This window comes from Aulostomus chinensis, chromosome 15 (assembly GCF_037954235.1).
Source record: "Aulostomus chinensis isolate RoL2024-O1b breed Wild chromosome 15, RoL_Achi_v1.0, whole genome shotgun sequence".
NCBI lineage: Eukaryota > Metazoa > Chordata > Actinopteri > Syngnathiformes > Aulostomidae > Aulostomus > Aulostomus chinensis.
In genome coordinates this window covers 26,348,221-26,369,117 of record NC_141334.1, presented here as the reverse complement: position 1 = coordinate 26,369,117, position 20,897 = coordinate 26,348,221, and the positions used below count along the sequence as shown (strand labels likewise).

The window sequence follows — 20,897 nt, the reverse complement described above, 5'->3', positions numbered from 1 at the left end:
CGCCACAAAGACTTCGTCTCCTAGTTCCAAATGATCCTCAAACCCCCACATGCTTTGTTCTGCTCATTTTCCCACTCCCCAGAGACAGAGTTTAGTTGGAAAAATTAAAATGAGGGAAGGATGGGAGAGAGGGAGAGAAGAGGTAGAGTGTGTGAAAGAATGAGAGGAGGCCAAGGAATTCTGTCAGATCTTCTCAGACAGACACTTCAGAGATTGTAGTCTTCAGTGCAGTGAGAAATAAGTGTAAACACCTTTTGCAACTTTGAAATACAAATAGCAACATAATGTTCAGTAACGGGCCATTTTGTTAAGTCTCAGACAAATTAAAGGGGAAACTGGAACCCTTCACTCCCCAGAGCCACTTTCAGCGGGGGCTAAGATCATGTTTTGTGGTAATCATTCGGTCAATTACAGGCAACAAGTCTCTCCAGGTTGAAAGGTTTAAGACCCCCCCCCACCACCCAGCTGAACCCCCCCCCCCCCCCCCCATTCCCCAGCTTGTGTGTGAAATCATGCGGTGGATTGTTGTGCAGAAGAAGAAGAACGACCACAGTATGGAGATGTGGGCCGGAACTAATAGGATTGGTTTTGATTCATTAGATTCTCTTTCATCATCCTGGTTGGAATTCCACTCCACATCTCCTCAGGCTTCACACTTTCAAAATGGAGGTGTGGGGGTAGGGGTGGGGGGGGGGGTTAATTGAGCCTCTAGACTGCAAAAGCTCATTACTCTCCGTGGAATCATTTGCTCATTCAAACTCAGAATCACCTTCATATGCAAGTGAATGCTGCACTGTGTTTGTCAAAATTATTGATTCAGGATATGATTCAGGTTATGATTCAGGATATGATTTAGGATATAATTAAGGTTGTGATTAAGGATATATTTTAGGATATAATTCAGGTTATGAATCAGGTCATGATTCCGGTTATGATTCAGGATTATGGTTCAGGATATAATTCAGGTTATGATTCAGGATATAATGAAGGTTGTGATTAAGGATATATTTTAAGATGTAATTCATGTTATGAATCAGGTAATAATTCAGGTTATGATTCAGGATATAATTCAGGTAATGTTTCAGGATATAATTCAGGATATGATACAGGTTATAATTCAGGATATAATTCAGGACATGATTCAGGAAATGATTCAGGATAAAAACTATGGTTATGATTCAGTATATAATCCATGATATGATTCAGATTTTGATTCAGGATATAATTCAGGTCATGATTCAGGATAAAATTCAGGTTATGATTCAGGATATTATTCAGATTATGATTCAGATTATGATTCCAGATATAATTCAGGTCATGATTCAGGATAAAATTCAGGTTATGATTCAGGATATTATTCAGATTATGATTCAGATTATGATTCAGGATATAATTCGGGTTAGGATTCAGGATATATTTCAGGATATAATTCAGGTTATGATTCAGGATATAATTCAGGATATAAATCAGGTTATGATTCAGGATATAATTAAGGTTGTGATTAAGGATATCCATCCATCCATCGTCATCTTCCGCTTATTCCTACACATTAAGGGTCGCGGGGGAGGGGGGGGCTGGAGCCTATCCCAGCATCAACGGGCGAGAGGCGGGGTACACCCTGGACAGGTCGCCAGTCCATCGCAGGGCCACCACACAAGACGAACAACCATTCACACTCACATTCATACCTACGGTCAATTTAGAGTATCAATCAGCCTAGTCCCCAATTTGATGTCTTTGGATGGTGGGAGGAAGCTGGAGTACCAGAGAGAACCCATGCAGAAACGGGGAGAACATGCAAACTCCACAAAGAAAGATCCTGTGCCCGAGCCGGGACTCGAACCCGGAATCTTCTTGCTGGGAGGCCACAGTGCTGACCACTGCACCACCGTGCAGCCCGATTAAGGATATAATTCAGGATATATTTTAGGTTATAATTCAGGTTATGATTCAGGTTATGATTCAGGATATAATTCAGGATATAATTCAGGTTATGATTAAAGATTATCTTTCAGGATATAATTCAGGTTATGATTCAGGATATAATTAAGGTTGTGATTAAAGATATAATTTAGGATATATTTAAGGATATAATTCAGGTTTTGATTCAGGATATAATTCAAATTATGATTCAGGATATAATTCAGGTTATGATTCAGGTTATGATTCAGGATATTATTCAGGATATAATTCAGGATATGACACAAGTTATGATTCAGGATATAATTCAGGTTATGATTCAGGATTATGGTTCAGGAAATAATTCAGGATATAAATCAGGTTATGATTCAGGATATACTTACGGTTGTGATTCAGGATATAATTCAGGTTATGATTCAGGATATAATTCAGGATATAATTCAGGTTATGATTCAGGATATAATTAAGGTTGTGATTAAGGATATAATTCAGGATATATTTTAGGATAAAATTCAGGTTATGATTCAGGATATAATTCAGGTTATGATTCAGGATATAATTCAGGTTATGATTCAGGATATTATTCAGTATATAATTCAGGTTATGATTCAGGATATAATTAAGGATATAATACAGGTTATGATTCAGGATATAAATCAGGTGATGATTCAGGATAAAAACTAATGTTATGATTCAGGATATAATTCAGAATATGATTAAGGAAATGATTCAGGATATAAATTAACATTATGATTCAGGACATAATTCAGGATATGACTCAGGATATAATTCAGGTTATGATTCAGGATTATGGTTCAGGATATAATACAGGTTATGATTCAGCATATAATTCAGGATATAATTCAGGTTATGATTCAGGATATAATTCAGGTTATGATTCAGGATATTATTCAGGATATAATTCAGGTTATGATTCAGGATATAATTCAGGATATAACACAGGTTATGATTCAGGATATAATTCAGGTTATGATTCAGGATATAATTCAGGTAATGTTTCAGGATATAATTCAGGATATGATACAGGTTATAATTCAGGATATAATTCAGGACATGATTCAGGAAATGATTCAGGAAAAAAACTAAGGTTATGATTCAGTATATAATCCATGATATGATTCAGATTTTGATTCAGGATATAATTCAGGTCATGATTCAGGATAAAATTCAGGTTATGATTCAGGATATTATTCAGATTATGATTCAGATTATGATTCAGGATATAATTCGGGTTAGGATTCAGGATATATTTCAGGATATAATTCAGGTTATGATTCAGGATATAATTCAGGATATAATTCAGGGTGTAATATAGGATATAATTAAGGAAATAATTAAGGAAATGATTCAGGATATAAATTAAGGTTATGATTCAGGACATAATTCAGGATATGACTAAGGATATAATTCAGGTTATGATTGAGGATTATGGTTCAGGATATAATGCAGTTTATGATTCAGCATATAATTCAGGATATAATTCAGGTTTTGATTCAGGATGTAGTTCAGGTTATGATTCAGGATATTATTCACAATATAATGCAGGTTATGTTTCAGCATATAATTCAGGATATAAATCAGGTTATGATTCAGGATATAATTAAGGTTGTGATTCAGGATGTAGTTCAGGCTATGATTCAGGATATTATTCACAATATAATTCAGGTTATGAGTCAGGATATAATTCAGGATATAAATCTGGTTATGATTCAGGATAAAAATAAAGTTGTGATTAAGGATATAATTCAGAATATATTTTTGGATATAATTCATGTTATGAATCAGGATATAATTCAGGGTATGATTCAGGATATAATTCAGGTTATGATTCAGGATATAATTCATGGTATAATTCAGGATATAATTCAGGTGCTGATTCAGGATCATGGTTCAGGATATAATTCAGGTTATAACTCAGGATACAATTCAGGTTTTGAATCAAGTTATGTTTCTGGATATAATTCAGGTTATGATTCAGGATATTATTCAGGTTAAGATTCAGGATATAATCCAGGATATAATTCAGGTTATGATTCAGGATATAACTAAGGTTATGATTAAGAATATAATTCAGGAAATAATCAAGGATATAAATCATGTTGTGATTTAGGATATCATTCAGGATATAATTCAGGTTATGATTCAGGATATTATTCAGGTTATTATTCAGGACATAATCCAGGATATAAGTCAGGTTATGATTCAGGTTATGATTCAGGATATAATTCAGGTTATGATTCAGGATATAATTCAGGTTATGATTCAGGCTATTACTCAGGTTATGATTCAGGTTATAATTCAAGATATGAATCAGGATATAATTCAGCTTATGATTCAGGATATAACTCATGTTATGATTCAGGATATAATTCAGGATATGATTAAGGAAATGATTCAGGATATAAATTAACATTATGATTCAGGAAAAAATTCAGGATATGACTCATGATATAATTCAGGTTATGATTCAGTATTTTGGTTCAGGATATAATACAGGTTATTATTCAGCATATAATTCAGGATATAATTCAGGTTATGATTCAGGATATAATTCAGGATATAACACAGGTTATGATTCAGGATACAATTCAGGTTATGATTCAGGATATAATTCAGGTTGTGATTCAGGATATAATTCAGGATATAAGTCAGGTTAGGATTCAGGTTATGATTCAGGATATAATTCAGGATATGTTTCAGGATATCATTCAGGATATAATTCAGGTTATGATTCAAGATATAATTCAGGTCATGATTCAGGATATAATCCAGGATATAAGTCAGGTTAGGATTCAGGTTGTGATTCAGGAAATAATTCACGATATGTTTCAGGATATTATTTAGGATATAATTCAGGTTATGATTCAGGATATAATTCAGGATATAATTGAGGATATGACTCAGGAAATAATTCAGGTTATGATTCAGGATTATGGTTCAGGATATAATACAGGTTATGAGTCAGCATATAATTCAGGATATAAATCAGGCTATGATTCAGGATATAATTAAGGTTTTGATTCAGGATATAAATCAAGATATGCTTCAGGATGGAGTTCAGGTTATGATTCAGGATATTATTCACAATAAAGTTCAGGTTATGAGTGAGGATATAATTGAGGATAAAACTCAGGTTATGATTCAGGATATAATTCAGGTTGTGATTAACGATATAATTCAGGATATATTTTAGGATATAATTCAGAGTATGATTCAGGATATAATTCAGGTGATGATTCAGGATATAATTGAGTTTACGATTCAGGATATAATTCAGGATATAATTCAGGATATAATTCAGGAAATAATTCAGGATATAAATCATGTTGTGATTAAGGATATCATTCAGGATAAAATTCAGGTTATGATTCAGGATATAATTCAGGTTATGATTCAGGATATAATTCAGGATATAACACAGGTTATGATTCATGATATAATTCAGGTTATGAATTAGGATATAATTCAGGTAATGTTTCAGGATATACTTCAGGATATGATACAGGTTATAATTCAGGATATAATTCAGGACATGATTCAGGAAATGATTCAGGATAAAAACTAAGGTTATGATTCAGTATATAATCCATGATATGATTCAGATTTTGATTCAGGATATAAATCAGGTTATGATTCAGGATAAAAACTAATGTTATGACTCAGGATATAATTCATGATATGATTCAGATTTTGATTCAGGATATAATTCAGGTCATGATTCAGAATAAAATTCAGGTTATGATTCAGGATATTATTCAGATTATGATTCAGACTATGATTCAGTTTATAATTAGGGTTAGGATTCAGGATATAATTCAGGATATAATTCAGGGTATAATTCAGGATATAATTCAGGAAATAATTAAGGAAATGATTCAGGATATAAATTAAGGTTATGATTCAGGACATAATTCAGGATATGACTCAGGATATAATTCAGGTTATGATTCAGGATGTAGTTCAGGTTATGATTCAGGATATTATTCACAATATAATGCAGGTTATGATTCAGAGTATAATTCAGGATATAATTCAGGAAATAAATCAGGATATAAATCATGTTATGATTCAGGATATTATTCACAATATAATTCAGGTTATGAGTCAGGATATAATTCAGGATATAAATCTGGTTATGATTCAGGATATGAATAAAGTTGTGATTAAGGATATCATTCAGGATATATTTTAGGATATAATTCATGTTATTAATCAGGATATAATTCAGGGTATGATTCAGGATATAATTCAGGTTATGAATCAGGATATAATTCAGGATATGTTTCAGGATATTATTCAGGATATAATTCAGGTTATGATTCAGGATGTAGTTCAGGTTATGATTCAGGATATTATTCACAATATAGTTCAGGTTATGAGTGAGGATATAATTCAGGTTATGATTCAGGATATAATTCAGGTTATGATTAAGGATATAATCCAGGATATAATTCAGGTTTTGATTAAGGATATAATCCAGGATATAATTCAGGATATAATCCAGGATATAATTCAGGTTATGATTAAGGATATGATTCAGATTATGGTTCAGGACATAATTCAGGTTATGATTCAGGATATAATTCAGGTTATTATTCAAGATATAATTCAGGTTATGATTCAGGATATAATTCAGGTTATGATTCAGGATATAATCCAGGATATAACTCAGGTAATGATTCAGGATATAATACAGGTTGCGTTTCAGGATATGATTCAGATTATGGTTCAGGACATAATTCAGGTTTGGATTCAGGATATAATTCAGGTTATTATTCAAGATATAATTCAGGTTATGATTCAGGTTATGATTCCGGATATAATTGAGGTTATGATTCAGGATATAATTCAGGTAATGTTTCAGGATATTATTCAGGTTATGATTCAGGATATAATTCAGGTTATGATTCAGGATGTAACTCAGGTTATGATTCAGGATATAATTCAGGAAATAAATCAGGATATAAATCATGTTATGTTTCAGGATATAATTCAGATTATGATTCAGGACATAAATCAGGTTATGATTCAGGATATAATCCAGGATATAATTCAGGTTATGATTCAGGATATAACTCAGGTTATGATTCAGGATATAATTTAGGTTGCGATTCAGGATATGATTCAGATTATGGTTCAGGACATAATTCAGGTTAGGATTCAGGATATAATTCAGGTTATTATTCAGGATATAATTCAGGTTATGATTCAGGTTATGATTCAGGATATAATTCAGGTTATGATTCAGGATATAATTGAGATTATGATTCAGGATATAATTCAGGTTATGATTCAGGATATAATTCAGGTTATGATTCAGGATATAATCCAGGATATAACTCAGGTTATGATTCAGGATATAATCCAGGATATAACTCAGGTTATGATTCAGGATATAATACAGGTTGTGATTCAGGATATGATTCAGATTATGGTCATGGACATAATTCAGGTTAAGGTTCAGGATATAATTCAGGTTATTTATCAAGATTTAATTCAGGTTATGATTCAGGTTATGATTCAGGATATAACTCAGGTTATGATTCAGGATATAATTCAGGTTACGATTCAGGATATAACTCAGGTTATGATTCAGGATATAATTCAGGTTATGATTCAGGATATAACTCAGGTTATGATTCAGGATATAATTCAGGTTATGATTCAGGATATAACTCAGGTTATGATTCAGGATATAATTCAGGTTATGATTCAGGATATAACTCAGGTTATGATTCAGGATGTAATTCAGGTTACGATTCAGGATATAATCCAGGTTTAATTCAGGATATAATTCATGTTTAATTCAGGATCATTCAGGATATAATTCCATAGCTGGATGAATGTTTCTCTACATGTTTAAACAATTAAAACACAAGAGCAAAACAAAATGCAATAAATAATGTTGCACTGGAAAATGCACACCTGTTATCAACACAAATATGTAGTCCAGACATACCATGTGGGGCCTGTATGTCCACACACACACACGCACACACACACACACACACACACGCACACACACACACACACGAAAACACACTCCATGCTCACTGTTGAGGGTAAATCTGTGTACCATCATATTTTTTTGTAGCAGCACTGATCAGTCCTGCTGTCATCATGTAATTCGTGACCTATTTGTGATTAACAACTTTATGTGAGAATTTTTACAAATATACTGCATCTCTTTTGTCAACTACTGGCAGGAAGTGCGATTGTCGCTAGGTTCATTCTTGTGTGGGGTTGTCCTTTGAGGACCTTTCTCTGATCATGTGACTGTCACATGACTCGGGGAACTTTTAAATTTAGTACCTGTCCTCATTGTTCTGAGCTGAAACTTGCCGTTATCCACAGTGGCCCATAAGTGCCCCTCAGTAGCAGGGCGGTCATTGACCCTTAACTCTCATTTTGATCACTTGCTGTCTGCTGTTGATGCAGTTGTCTGTTGGTGACACAGAGAAAACTGGCCGTGAAGTTGCTACAATGCTGCAGGTACACTGGTGGTAATGCAGTCACGTGACGGCTTCGTAGGAAGACAGTTTTGATCAGATTTCTGACCCATGATATGAATGATGTCCAACTGTCTTGTTGAAATGTATTTACACACAGAAAAATTGTCAGAATTCCTTGTCAACTTTCTCCAGTGTAACATTAATGTGTCTGATGTTAGTTTATACAACATAATGTACACATGTATTATAAGAAAATCAGTATGAACCAAAACACTTTGCTCCTTCGTTGACTAGAAATGAACCGTGTATACTCTGATATGCAGTATTTGTGAAGTATCTGGGACTGACTCCAGCTCCCCACCACCCTGCAGGATATAGCTGAAGGATGGATGAAGAACTGGTCATGATCTTAAATATAATCATATACAATATTTATATATTTGATTAATGTTTCTTAATATGAATGTAAACTATAGACCAATACAGGTTGGTGCACATGGTCTTGGTTTGGGTGTTGAAGAGGACTTGAGTGTGGACAACAAATGCAGAGCAACAAAAGGAAGCAACACTAAATACAAATGTCTGTCATGTCACGTCTGTCTGCATGACGCTGCTCTCAACAAAGAGAAATCATTTCAGTGCTGAAGTTCTCATTGAATCATTTTTATTACTGGTCCTTTAAACTACAGTTAAAAAAAAAAGTCATATCTTGGCACCGATCTGGCGGTCCAGCTGAAGCTCTGCTGGGCACTCAGCTGTAAGTGTGCTGGCCAGAAACTAGAAAGAAAGCAGATAGAAAACAAACAAACAAACTGCTTGTTACAAATGTCCGATATCTAACTTATCTTGGTTACATGTAAACAAACAAACTGCTTGTTACAAATGTCCGATATCGAACTTATCTTGGTTACATGTAAACAAACAAACTGCTTTTTACAAATGTCCAATATCTAACTTATCTTGGTTACATGTAAACAAACAAACAAACAAACTGTTTGTTATAAATGTCCAATATCTAACTTATCTTGGTTACATGTAAACAAACAAACAAACAAACTGCTTGTTACAAATGTCCGATATCGAACTTATCTTGGTTACATGTAAACAAACAAACTGCTTTTTACAAATGTCCAATATCTAACTTATCTTGGTTACATGTAAACAAACAAACAAACAAACTGCTTGTTACAAATGTCCAATATCTAACTTATCTTGGTTACATGTAAACAAACAAACAAACAAACTGCTTGTTACAAATGTCCAATATCTAACTTATCTTGGTTACATGTAAACAAACAAACAAACAAACTGTTTGTTATAAATGTCCAATATCTAACTTATCTTGGTTACATGTAAACAAACAAACAAACAAACTGCTTGTTACAAATGTCCAATATCTAACTTATCTTGGTTACATGTAAACACAAACAAACAAACTGCTTGTTACAAATGTTGGATATCTAAATTCTCTTGGTTACATGTAAACACAAACAAACAAACCAACAGTAGGAGGGACACCGTGTGTTTCGCCATGGTCTGAGTCCAGATGAAGGCGGCTCCCCGTGCTTCCCTGGTGCCATCTGTGACCTGGCAGCCACCTCTAGTGTGATCTCAGCGCTTTAGCATAAACGGGCTCCAGGAAGTGAAATGGGAGAAGCATGAAGGACGCCACCAGGAAGAACACACTCACCACGGCCAGCAGCACGTAGCGAGCGATGAACAAATGGTCCACTATCTGGAGGGGGGGGGGGGGGGGGGTGTTGTGTGTGAAAGAGAGTTGGGAGGGTCTTTATTTCTTTATTACACACATGATTTACTGTGCTATTACTGAGTGCAGTACATGGGAACGTCCAGGCAGTTTACACTATCAGTAGTTCTACTAACAGTCGCCACTAGATGTCAGGCTAGGGCTTTCACAAATGCTCGACTGCTGAAGCACACACACACACACACACACACACACACACACACATGATGGTACACCGAATGTTCCTATGAAAGAAACTCTGAATTTTCTCTCTTGAACAAATGTGCATGATTTAGAGGAAGCTGAAACCTGGAGCCCACACAGAAGACTGAGAATTACCGTATGAGTGGAAGTGAAAGTTTTGAAATTAAAAAAAAAGCATATTCATAGATTTTTCAGTGATGACGATGGCTTATTTACATGATAATGATGTCCTCAGTGGGGAAAATGCATGTATAATGATGTGATACTTTACGTACAAGGATTTATTTTTACTTTTATTGCCCTTTTGTTCTAGGAAAACAAACAAAATCTCAACAGTTTGAAAGTCTTTCAGCTGTTCTCACACCATCTTGGAGGACAAAGTCTAACCCTAACCCTCATTCATGAATCTCTCATCTCCAAGCTTCCGTGTCCACACATCACCACAGACCTGTATCCGTCAATGTCGTCTTATTGCTGACGGGAGTCGCTAGAAGGTCAATTTTTCCAGAATTCCAGCAGGATAACAGCAGATGAAGCTGACTGATGAGAGAGCATCACTCCACTCTCATCCAGGGGCTTCCAAGAACAGCAAACAGTCCAGTCGTGTAGCAGGGACATTCAAAGGTTACAACTTCATCTGGCTTCCTTTCTGACAAACTCTGGGCTTTCATTCAAAAACTTACAAATTGATTTGAGGAAATCCAGAAAGGTAAATTTCCTCACACTGCAAGAGGGTAGCGTAGGAAATAAAAACCGTAATACTGTGATTTCCAAAAAGCAGGAGGGTGTAATATTTGTTCAAGGATAGTTGAGTATCAGAAGACCATTTTAAACGAGCGTGGTGCTGCACAGACGACAGATGAGTCTAGATTCAAGAAAACACCTTTGTTACAAATCTCCACAAAAGTCTTCCTATATTTTTTAAAATGCATTTTTCAATGAAAATGTTATTATTAGTAACAAAACAGCACATTTTCAAAGTGGTGCTGCTCTACTCTACACAGCATCAGGGAGAACTGAGTTTAATCACACATGGACTCTGTCGTAGATATGGGGGGGCATATATGGCCGATCCAAGTTAAAGAAGATTTGAGGTTGGAGCCCAAGTGCGAAGGGCGTATGACTGACGCACTGACACGAGTAAGCAAGTGCAGTGTAGGCACATCGCAGTGGTACTGATGGAGGTGTGTCACAATAGATGATGCAGCATCAGCGGCAATCACTTCATAATCAGAGATATCTGATTCAAACTGAGACTGAAGCGATGATGAGGCCTTGAGTCCAGGCCACAGTCTGTGACCCACGGAGGACCCCTGGTTGTTGATGCGCTGTATTCAGAAAAAGACGTCTTTGCCACGGTATGAACTGAAAGCTTCCTGCTGCTACTGATTCTAGGATGTTCTATCAGGGAGGATCATCAGCAGGACACGGACCACAGAACGCTTGTCTGAGTGGTGCACGCATGAGCAGATCTACAGCAAACCAGGCTGTAAGACCTAACAGATCCTGGTGTAGCTTACCTTGGGATTTATGAAGTTCAATTTCATCAACACTTCATTGAAAGCTCTTTGTTCTGATTTTGATCACAAGACTCCCATGAATATGTAAATGGGAACTGAGAGAAGGCCCTAAAGCTAGAGACTAGCAGCAGAGCAGCAGCCCAACTGCTGACTTCAGAGACGTTCACAGGCTTGGCGGTGGAGGGAGAGTAGGTGTGAGAACGTGTATAAATACACTGGTGTCTAGGAGAGGTGGGATTAATGTATGCCATCTCTTATGGATGCGTTTAACACATCTCACTTTTTAATTTGCCAATTACACAGCAAGCAGGGGCCCAAAGTGTGGGCCATGTTTTATTAATCTGCCATTGAGTGAAATGGTTGGGAGTGGGCGGGGGTAGAAACCACCCCCCCACCGCTTGTCGAGGAATGACCTTACTAACACCATGATATTTTCCTTTTGTTTAACAGCAAGAGGTGAGACAGATCTGACACACACACACACACACACACACACACACACAAGCACGCACGCACACACACACACGCACGCACGCACACACACACACACACACACACAAGCACGCACGCACGCACACACACACACATGTTCCTCTGTGTTGACTCATAATTAGGCGACACTGAAAGGTATGAACATATGTTGCTAAATGTTCTTCACCTCCACAGCCATGTTTATGATCATACATATTGGAGAATTTTTTTAAATATACTTTTTTCTAGTCTTGTATCAAAAATGTAAATTGTCTTTCATTGATTTTATGTCAAAATATCACAAATTGGTCAAACTAGCCTTTCAAAGTAGGGAAAATGATAGATTTCACGATTTCTGCTGTGAGAGGAGTCCTCACCAAATTAAACATTTTATTACATGTCCTTCCAATTTAGAGAAATAACAGGCCACTTGAAGGTTAATAAAGGCTGATAACTCTGTACAAAATGCAATAAAGACTTTTGCTCGCATTATAGGTGGTCGTTAAGACAGGGGATTTTATATGTAGCCTCTTAAACACACGAGTGGATTTATGAGGAAGGTATGGGTTGATTTTACCCACAAGCCTTGTCTAGAAAGCTGAGGAGTCCCATTCTGCTGCCTCCCTCTTTGCTGGTCTGGGATCTGCCACTGCACAAAGGCTCTAAACGTGAGCAGGCCAGGACGCTGCTCGCTCGGCTCTTTCTGTGGGGTGGCAGCTTGCTTGGCAGATCTGGCCGGCTTATTGGCACGACCTGGAGGCAACATGGGGGAGTGTTTGTTCTCTGTTGCTGTTGGACTCTGATAAAGCAGAGCAGGCCTTTAGTGCAAGCATGTTCTCTAAGTGTACACACACACACACACACACACACACACACACACACACACACACACACACACACACACACATGCACCCGCTTCTTAAAGGCGTATGGTCCTGGCTTATATCCCTGCTAAGGTTTTATTTGGGACTTGTCGCAGTCGCCAGGAGTGCCAGCCCTGAATGTATTCCACCCCCCTAACTCTGCTCAAGTGGGAGCTCCCAACCATGATCTATTAAAAATTAAAAGAGCTCGCCATGCGATGTCCATCAGAGCTGCATACCTGACAGAAGCTGGTTACAGTCGTGAGTACTGGCGCTTCGACACACTGCAGCAATATTTCAACTCTGTCGCCTGCTGGCCTATGAACGACGACGTGTCAACTGCGGCCCCAACAGCCACAGCTCAGACGCACTTCCTCAACTCAGACGAAAGACAGAACCTGCGTCTTTGCTGCGGTGCCTGAATTGGTGTAAATGTAGCCTTCGGCCCTCAAACTGACATTTGGTCCCCACACACAACTGAGCCTTACACTTTCCAAGCTCTGCACCCCTGACATGTCATATCACCGCAGCAGCACTTCAATAACAATCTAGAATTCTGTGTTTAGCAATACATGCATCTGACTGTAAATCTAGCACAACATTCCTCCATTGCTCCAGCACCAGGCTAATCCAGACCAAGCTAGTTTAGGTTGCTGGTACCCAACTGTGGGTAGAAGAGCCGCTACATATGCACTGCTTGTCCAAATAACATGAGATGGGGAATACAGCAGGACCCTGCCTTCTTCTTGTTCGTAGGCCACCAAGAGCTGTGCAAGCCCTGACATGGTGGCGGTGCAGGACCAGTTCTGATCATGCATGATAAAAGATGATATCATATCATAGATGATAAAAGTTACATCACTTGGACCGATGATGATGAAGACGTATACGTCCCATCCATCCATCCATCCATGTTCTATATCGCTTATCTGTTAAGGGTCAAAGGGAGCCTATCCCAGCTGACATTGGGTGAGAGGCGGGGTTCACCCTGGACGGGCCACCAGTCCATCGCAGGGCCATCAGGAGCAGTTAGAGTTAGGTATCTTGCTCAAGGACACTTGGGCATGGAAGTGGGGATCGAACCAGAGACCCTTTGGTTGCTAGACAGCCACCCTACCTCTGAGCCACGCCGGCCCGAAGACCAATATGATGATACTTAATTGTCAGACATGTCTGAACATTTTTTGACATTTGATTTTCACCATTTTTAACATCAAAGAAAAGAAAAAAAAACACAAAGAAAAATCATTCTTTTGACATTTAGATTGAAATCCCAGAAAACAAACAGCGTGCAGACTCTGACTGACACAGAAAGCCTGAGCTGGCCCTAAGTTCAATATTGGCTGATCAGTTCAGTTCTCAGCTCCCTCTGTGTTCTGTGTGCTGCAGCTGTGGAGACCCCCCGGCTACAAAAACAACCCACACACCGGAAATAGCAAGGATTTGGATCATGTGACAAGACAGGCCTGCTCAGTTCCTTTTTGAATAGCGGTAAAGAGACAAAAACAACTTTGAATGCATCAAACATGGACGCCCCCAAGTCATGATGCAAGGGCACTGTCGCTGCAGCCGAGGTTCAGCCCCACCCACCACGACTTCGACCAACTTATATTAGCACCAACAAGCCAGAGCACGTGGTTCTACAGTGCCAGATTAATTCCTACAGGTTTCAACAGGTCCAATCTAATCTTTTTGGGACCCTTTGACAACTTATTTGAATAAAATTGAAGATCTATTTCCAAGTCTTGCTACGGGGGACTAATATGAAACTAATGCAGTACAACATTAGCCCTTCAACCCTCGAGGGGCTGACTAGTTTCAACGGTCACTTATGTTGAACTGTACAGAGCTGCTCTCAGAGTGGTACCTTATTGTTCCTGGACACACCATTTATGAGGACTGGGTTTGACAAGATATGCCCTAATGTACAATGACAAGTGAGTGTAAGTCTACAGCACTGCAACAGTTTCAGCACCTAGAAGTGATTAAAGAGTGTGTTGAGTAGCCTGATACAGTGTGCAGCTCACCTCTATCTCTTTGAAAGCAGGTGGGGTCTCTGGGCTGCGAGGGAAAAACACCAGTGCCAGAGTGATGGTGAGAGCCAGAAGGAAAACAGGGATTACTCCCAACCTGACAACACACACACACACACACACACACACACACACACACACACACACACAAAGTCAAGGTAAGGTGAGAATTTCAACTGGTAAGATTTGCTGTTGAACGTGGCTTTATCAGGGGAGGGTTGCATGCAGAGCAGCAGCTACAAAGATTGTGTTCTTTAACATGTCCACAAAACAACACCATGTTTTACCACAAGTACATTCACAGTCAGTAGAAGTATAAATTTAATAAACAAGGACACACTTTTGTACAATCCAGGTTTGATGTATCGTGAAGAGCAGCTCTGGAACTGCCTGGATGTAACCTCTGAACAGACTACTAAACAAACTAAGGTTACACCTTTCTGGGAGAATTCAGCTCAAACTTGCGTTCAACATTTTCGTATGTCCTTGACCAGTGTGTAGGTGTGTCATGTGACCAGCCTGACCACGCCTGCATGTCCCAACAGGGCTAGTAACTGAAAGACTATTAGTTTGACCGGATAGGAAACTCACTTTCTCTTTTCATTGATGTTAAAAATGATATGTATTGACAGCTGGCTGTATGAACATAAACCAATTCTACATTAAATAATTCAAATTTGACCATTCTGAATAAACATATATTATTGGTTTAATATCCTGACATTAGAAAAGGAATTCTGTTCGTGGCTACTTCCACTTTTATTAAAATACGGATTGCCTCCACCCTTTACAAACATTGGCTTATTTGCACAACGCAACAAACAGGTGACAAAGTTCTGGACGACCATTAACGTTGATCGAACCCATGAACAGTGAGGGAGTGTTGCTGTCAGTCTCATCACCACACACATCAGTGCTCCTCGAAAAAGTAATTACAACCTCAAAAACCTATTTAGAGCAGTGCTTTTTTGGTTATTCACATTTTCATAGTTTGGATTTTTTTAATTCGTTTTCAAGAACAACCAGACATTGTCTCTCAAATATTTACATTTTATTTATTCATTTATTTTTTTGTAACGGTTGGCGACCCCAGTAAGGCTCCTGACCCCCAGGTTTGAACCACTGGTTTAGGGCACAGACTTCTTCATAAATGTAACCTCTTGTTGTTCTGGAAGTTCTCCTGATTCATGCATCCAAGCAGCATTTCGAACGCACCACTGTAATCTACGCTATCGGACCGCAGGAGGAGTGTGTGCCGGGGCTGTCCTCACTCACTTAGAGGATCCAGATGCTCTCAGCAGCAACATCCCGATCACGACAGCCACGATCCAGACCACACCGAGGACGACAACACCTGTGCCCACCTCCAACACGGTACTTGCCATTCTTGAGACTTTTAATGTCGTCGTAATTAAAAATGACGCGCAGGCGACATTTTCCGTGCTAACGCAACACAACGAGGCCGCGTTATTGGGACAAGTTCGGTTACCTTACAGCGGTGCAGTAAAGAGCGGTACCATCGTTGGGCTAAGTTAGCTTTAGCTTAGCTTGGTAAGTGCTAGCGTCTCTATGCTGAGGCTGTGGGCGGTTTGGTTTGTCCACTAGCGTTAACTTGTAATGTCTGATAGATTTATTTTTTCTCCAAACTAACAAGCTGCTGTCCGATAAGACGGTCATTCATCGAGTTGTAATCGGGTTTAAGAGGCATCGCTAGCAGCTTCCCCTGCGTCTCTTTCTCGTGCTTCCTAGCAACAGCAAGCTGTGCCGTCATTGGCTGCTCGAACTCGAGTCCAGCCAATAGAGTTTATCGTTACTCAAATACAGACGGGCGCGTGGGGAAACTGCCTGCCCTCCATCGATGGTTTTACCCTAACAGCGGGGTCCATGTGGTCTCAGTCCGGTACGGGTACGTGCGCGTCTGCGTGTAGTAGCTACCGAGGACCGACAGGGGGCCGGCCTGATCCGCCGTTCAAAACTAAAAATGTAGGTCCTCGCGCGTGCGTGTGTGCCAGGGGCGCGCGCCGCGATGCTCCCGCTTGCTTACTGGAGGAAGATGTGCTGCCTTCAGGTGACCCTCGTTTGATTTCTCCTCCTTCACAAACAGCGACTGTAGTGTTGGATGAGGAAGTCTGAAAGACCAGTGAAGCTCATCGGGACCACGAACACAAAACGTCCGAGTGTTTGCCTGGATGCCACACACACGACTGAGTTATATCAAGCCTGTCATTGCCCGAGAGTGAATGAGAGCAAGGAGGGCAAGACTCTGAAGATCCCCAGGTGTAAATGCTCTATGTGGGCTGGGTAGAATGCAGTCAGTCGTGGCTAAGGCAAACAATCAACAAAGAAACCAAAGAGTCCTCATAAGTATTGATAAGCGACCTCATATGGAGGCTGAAGGTTCCCGCTGACAACAGATGAACTCTGTAGTTCAACATGAAGCCTCAGCAGGAGTAAAGGAAGCAGAACTGGGAAGTTGCAGCTCTGCTTTCCTCGCAGCCACGATGACACGTCTCTCTTTTCCTGTCAGAGGAACTTCAGCCGCTCAAACATAGAAGATGAAGTTGTGCTGGAGTGAGATTTTCATTTGGAGACAGAATGGTTACATCTGTTGAACAGGTCGATGGATTGCTGCAATAAAAACAAACCTTTGTGAAATCTTTTTGTTGTATGTATTGAACTGGTGACAGTGACTGTACGTGTATTGTCATTCCAGCCGATGAGGAGAAATAGGAGTTGTGCGTCTGCACCACTGTCCTGCCCCTCTCACCACTGACTCGTGGTCGTTGATGGTTGCCTCCCTGCTGTCTCTGCTGTCTCTGCTTTCAGCTGCGTGTGCTGTGTAAAGCCCTCTCCTCCACCAATATATGATGTAAAAGGTTTACATAAATAAATGACGTGGTCGGTGGCGGTGAATCAGCGGCTGCTCCTGAGCACAGATGACCCACTTCCATCTTCCCACAGGATGATGTGTATGTGAGTAACACGGAGCCCAACAAGTGATTGTCGTATTTCCTACGGACACTGGAAGGCATCAGCGGCACGGTATTGGGAAAAAACGGGGAGCGGAGATGAGATGAAGGTGGGAGGGGCCTGGCATGGCTGACGTCAGCGGCTGTGTGGAGGAGTATAGGCTGTGCTGTCAGCCCAGTGTCAGTCTGATGAAGATTGGCATGCAGGTAAGCTGTCATTCATTTTCAATGTCAGTGGATGGGAGCAGGGCTTTACCACTTCAGCGGCCTTTCCCCCCCGTTCCCCCCCTTCATTACAAAAGGAAGGACATTATTCATAGAGGCAGACAGGCAGCCAGGCCAGAGGGAGAGAGGGAGAGGGTGAGAGAGGGAGGGAGGGAGTGAGAGAGGGAGAGAGAGAGGGAGGGGGAGGAGAGGAGGGGGGAAAAGAGAGCGTGAAAGGAGAGAAGATGCATTTTTGTGCTGGACTGAAAGACCAGTGGATTTTTTTCTCTCCTCCTTTGCTTGATGCAGCGTTTGGATTTAAAACTGTGTGTCGGTAATGTTTGAGCTGCGTGTGTGGGAGCCTCGGCGCACGGCTGCGGGCTGGAGCTGGCCGTGTAGGGAGCGCGCTTGATCAGTGCTGGGATCCCGTAGCTGCAAGAGGCTGGCGGCTTGGTTCCCGAGGACCGCCGCAGTGCTCCGGTTATTGGCTCATGAACCGGAGTCGGTCCCCCGCGCGTCTCTCTCTTTTCACCGTTAGTGCGGGTTTTTTTTTTCCTCCGGTGCTGAAGTTTGTGTTTCATTTCCAGGCTTCCATCTGACCTGCTGCAACTTTGTTCAAAAAACAAAAAACAAAAGCGAAGCAAAACGAGAAGGAGTTTTTAATCATAAACTTGACAAATAGATAAAGTTGATTTTCCAGTTTTTTATGATTGATATTTGTATTTATTAAATAGCATATTAAATATGTGTGTGTGCGTTTTGTTTATTTGTTCCAAAATAGATATTTAGATAATATTTAAATGAGGCTAAATAGGAAAATGGATAAACCAAACCGGACAGTTTTTAAAAAAAAAAAAAAGGCTCTTGATTTGCTGTGAAATTATTCTAATATTTCCAACCTGTGCCAGTTGGCTCACCTCATATTTTGGAGGGTAAATCAGCAGGAATCTAGTGCTGAAGTACCGGGGAGGAAAATAAAAACCTCACTTGTGTGTTTGTGGAGAGGCCGGATCAGTGAGGCCCGGCCGTCCTTCACTGAGTCTTGCTGAGGTTCTGACGGTAAAACCGAAGGCACCTCGGCGGGTCCAGTGTTTACTCTCAGCCTTCCTTGCTCGGCAAAACTTCCCCAGCCTGAACACTGGCCTTCTTTGTGCGCCCCTCACCACTTTCTATTTCTGATGACTGCTTTATTCCACTTTTGCACCGGTGACCATCTCGCTCATACGTTTGACTGGTAGGAATGTAGTCGACAGAGTCCTGCACCACCAGGACCCGGTTCTGTCCCATCTGAATATTCTTGTTAGTAGGAAGCACAGACGTGCAGATCTCACATTGTGGTTTTGCGAGTTCTTTGAGTCAAAGCAGGTCGACTTATCTTTTTATTTGCCATCGGGTTTGATACACACCCCTCGAATTCATTGTAACGTCTGATAAATGTGCCTTGCACACACATCTGAAGAGAAAAACACACACGTTGCCTGCTGATGGCGGGAAGCAGAGCTCAGATGGCTCCTCTTACACAGGTTGTCAGAGTTTCTGTCAGAATGTGACTGTAAAGGCCTCTCGCAGCGAAGAGTTAACTCTGAGAATCAGCCGACAATAGCTTCATTAAATGTGCCGGGCCGTTTGTTTTCTAATCATGTGCTTGCCTGGGAAATCACAATGGTGACTTCAGCCACTTTAACTCCCTCCATCAAACACGTTCGACAGGTGCACAGAGCTGAGCATGAAATCCCACCAGGAGCCAAACTCGCATCCCCTATGAAACTGGATTCTTTGAAAGACACTGTTGTTGCTGCTGTGCGTGGCTGTTGAAAGACCCAAAGAAGGTCTGTTACCTTTCACAGATTTCAAATGATCGGGTGTCCTTTGTCAGGGTCTCCAAGTGCAGGATTCAGCTGGGAATGAGCTGCCACAGCGCGCGCACACAAACAAAAGGCATGAGTGGAAAGTGGCAGTCACCCATAGTGATGTTTGTTCTTTGTTGTGATGTACCCCACGCGGCTCCACATATTGTTAGATAGCGATAATGCCAATTTATTCTCCCCCCCACACCCTGCTGAGATCTTAATTGATGATTTGTGTCATTGGACAAGCTGCCCGGGGGCATATTTGAGGCTGCGAGATGCTCCAGCGCTATTTGCATATTCCCATTCCTGCTATATGGGTAAATTACATGATGAGGTGTGATGCTGCGCATTCCTGTGGCTTTTGGGAGGATAATCACTAATAAACTGATTCGGTCACACAAAATGAAAGAAGTAAACAGAGTGAGGAGAGCATATGTTACAAACCATTTTAGGCATTTATGGCCAGCCATAAAACAACTGAGGAAATTAAACAACATTTTCCTTTTCTTGGCCTCTAATTCCGCCCAGCATGATGCCTGAGATCTCAGAGATTTTTTTTCCTTTTCAGAATAATACATCTGCAGGCTTTTTTGTCGTACCAATCAAACTGTGAGATGTCTAATTTGTGTTTGAGGGCCCCGCT

The 20,897-nt window shown here is 40.1% G+C and overlaps 2 protein-coding genes across 5 annotated transcripts in view; one reads left to right on the top strand and one right to left on the bottom strand.

The window, feature by feature from the left end:
* Positions 1-9,035: 9,035 nt before the first annotated feature.
* On the bottom strand, positions 9,036-17,077 carry tmem218 (transmembrane protein 218). Its single transcript, XM_086226300.1, has 3 exons — positions 16,507-17,077; positions 15,226-15,328; positions 9,036-10,128 (listed from the first exon to the last, which is right to left on the bottom strand). The coding sequence occupies exons 1-3, from the start codon at positions 16,614-16,616 to the stop codon at positions 9,994-9,996; spliced, it is 348 nt and encodes a 115-aa protein (XP_086082426.1). The 5' UTR covers positions 16,617-17,077; the 3' UTR covers positions 9,036-9,993.
* The window catches only part of LOC147249295 (homeobox protein PKNOX2-like), a 99,998-nt gene continuing 95,189 nt past the window's right edge, over positions 16,089-20,897 (top strand). For 2 of the 4 annotated variants that reach the window (XM_086226295.1, XM_086226290.1), the window contains exons 1-2: positions 16,350-16,605; positions 18,058-18,407. The gene's annotated coding sequence lies outside the window, so the exon portion shown is untranslated. The other 2 variants (XM_086226293.1, XM_086226291.1) reach the window with 2 other exon arrangements.

What these genes read in the sequence shown, in the direction of transcription:
- tmem218 (XM_086226300.1), bottom strand. Translation starts at nt 16,616, where the DNA reads ATGGCAAGTACCGTGTTGGAGGTGGGCACAGGTGTTGTCGTCCTCGGT. An exon ending in AGAGCATCTGGATCCTCTAA is followed by an intron (nt 15,329 to 16,506) that starts GTGAGTGAGGAC and finishes GTGTGTTGTCAG; the next exon opens with GTTGGGAGTAATCCCTGTTT. An exon ending in CTGCTTTCAAAGAGATAGAG is followed by an intron (nt 10,129 to 15,225) that starts GTGAGCTGCACA and finishes CCCCCCCTCCAG; the next exon opens with ATAGTGGACCATTTGTTCAT.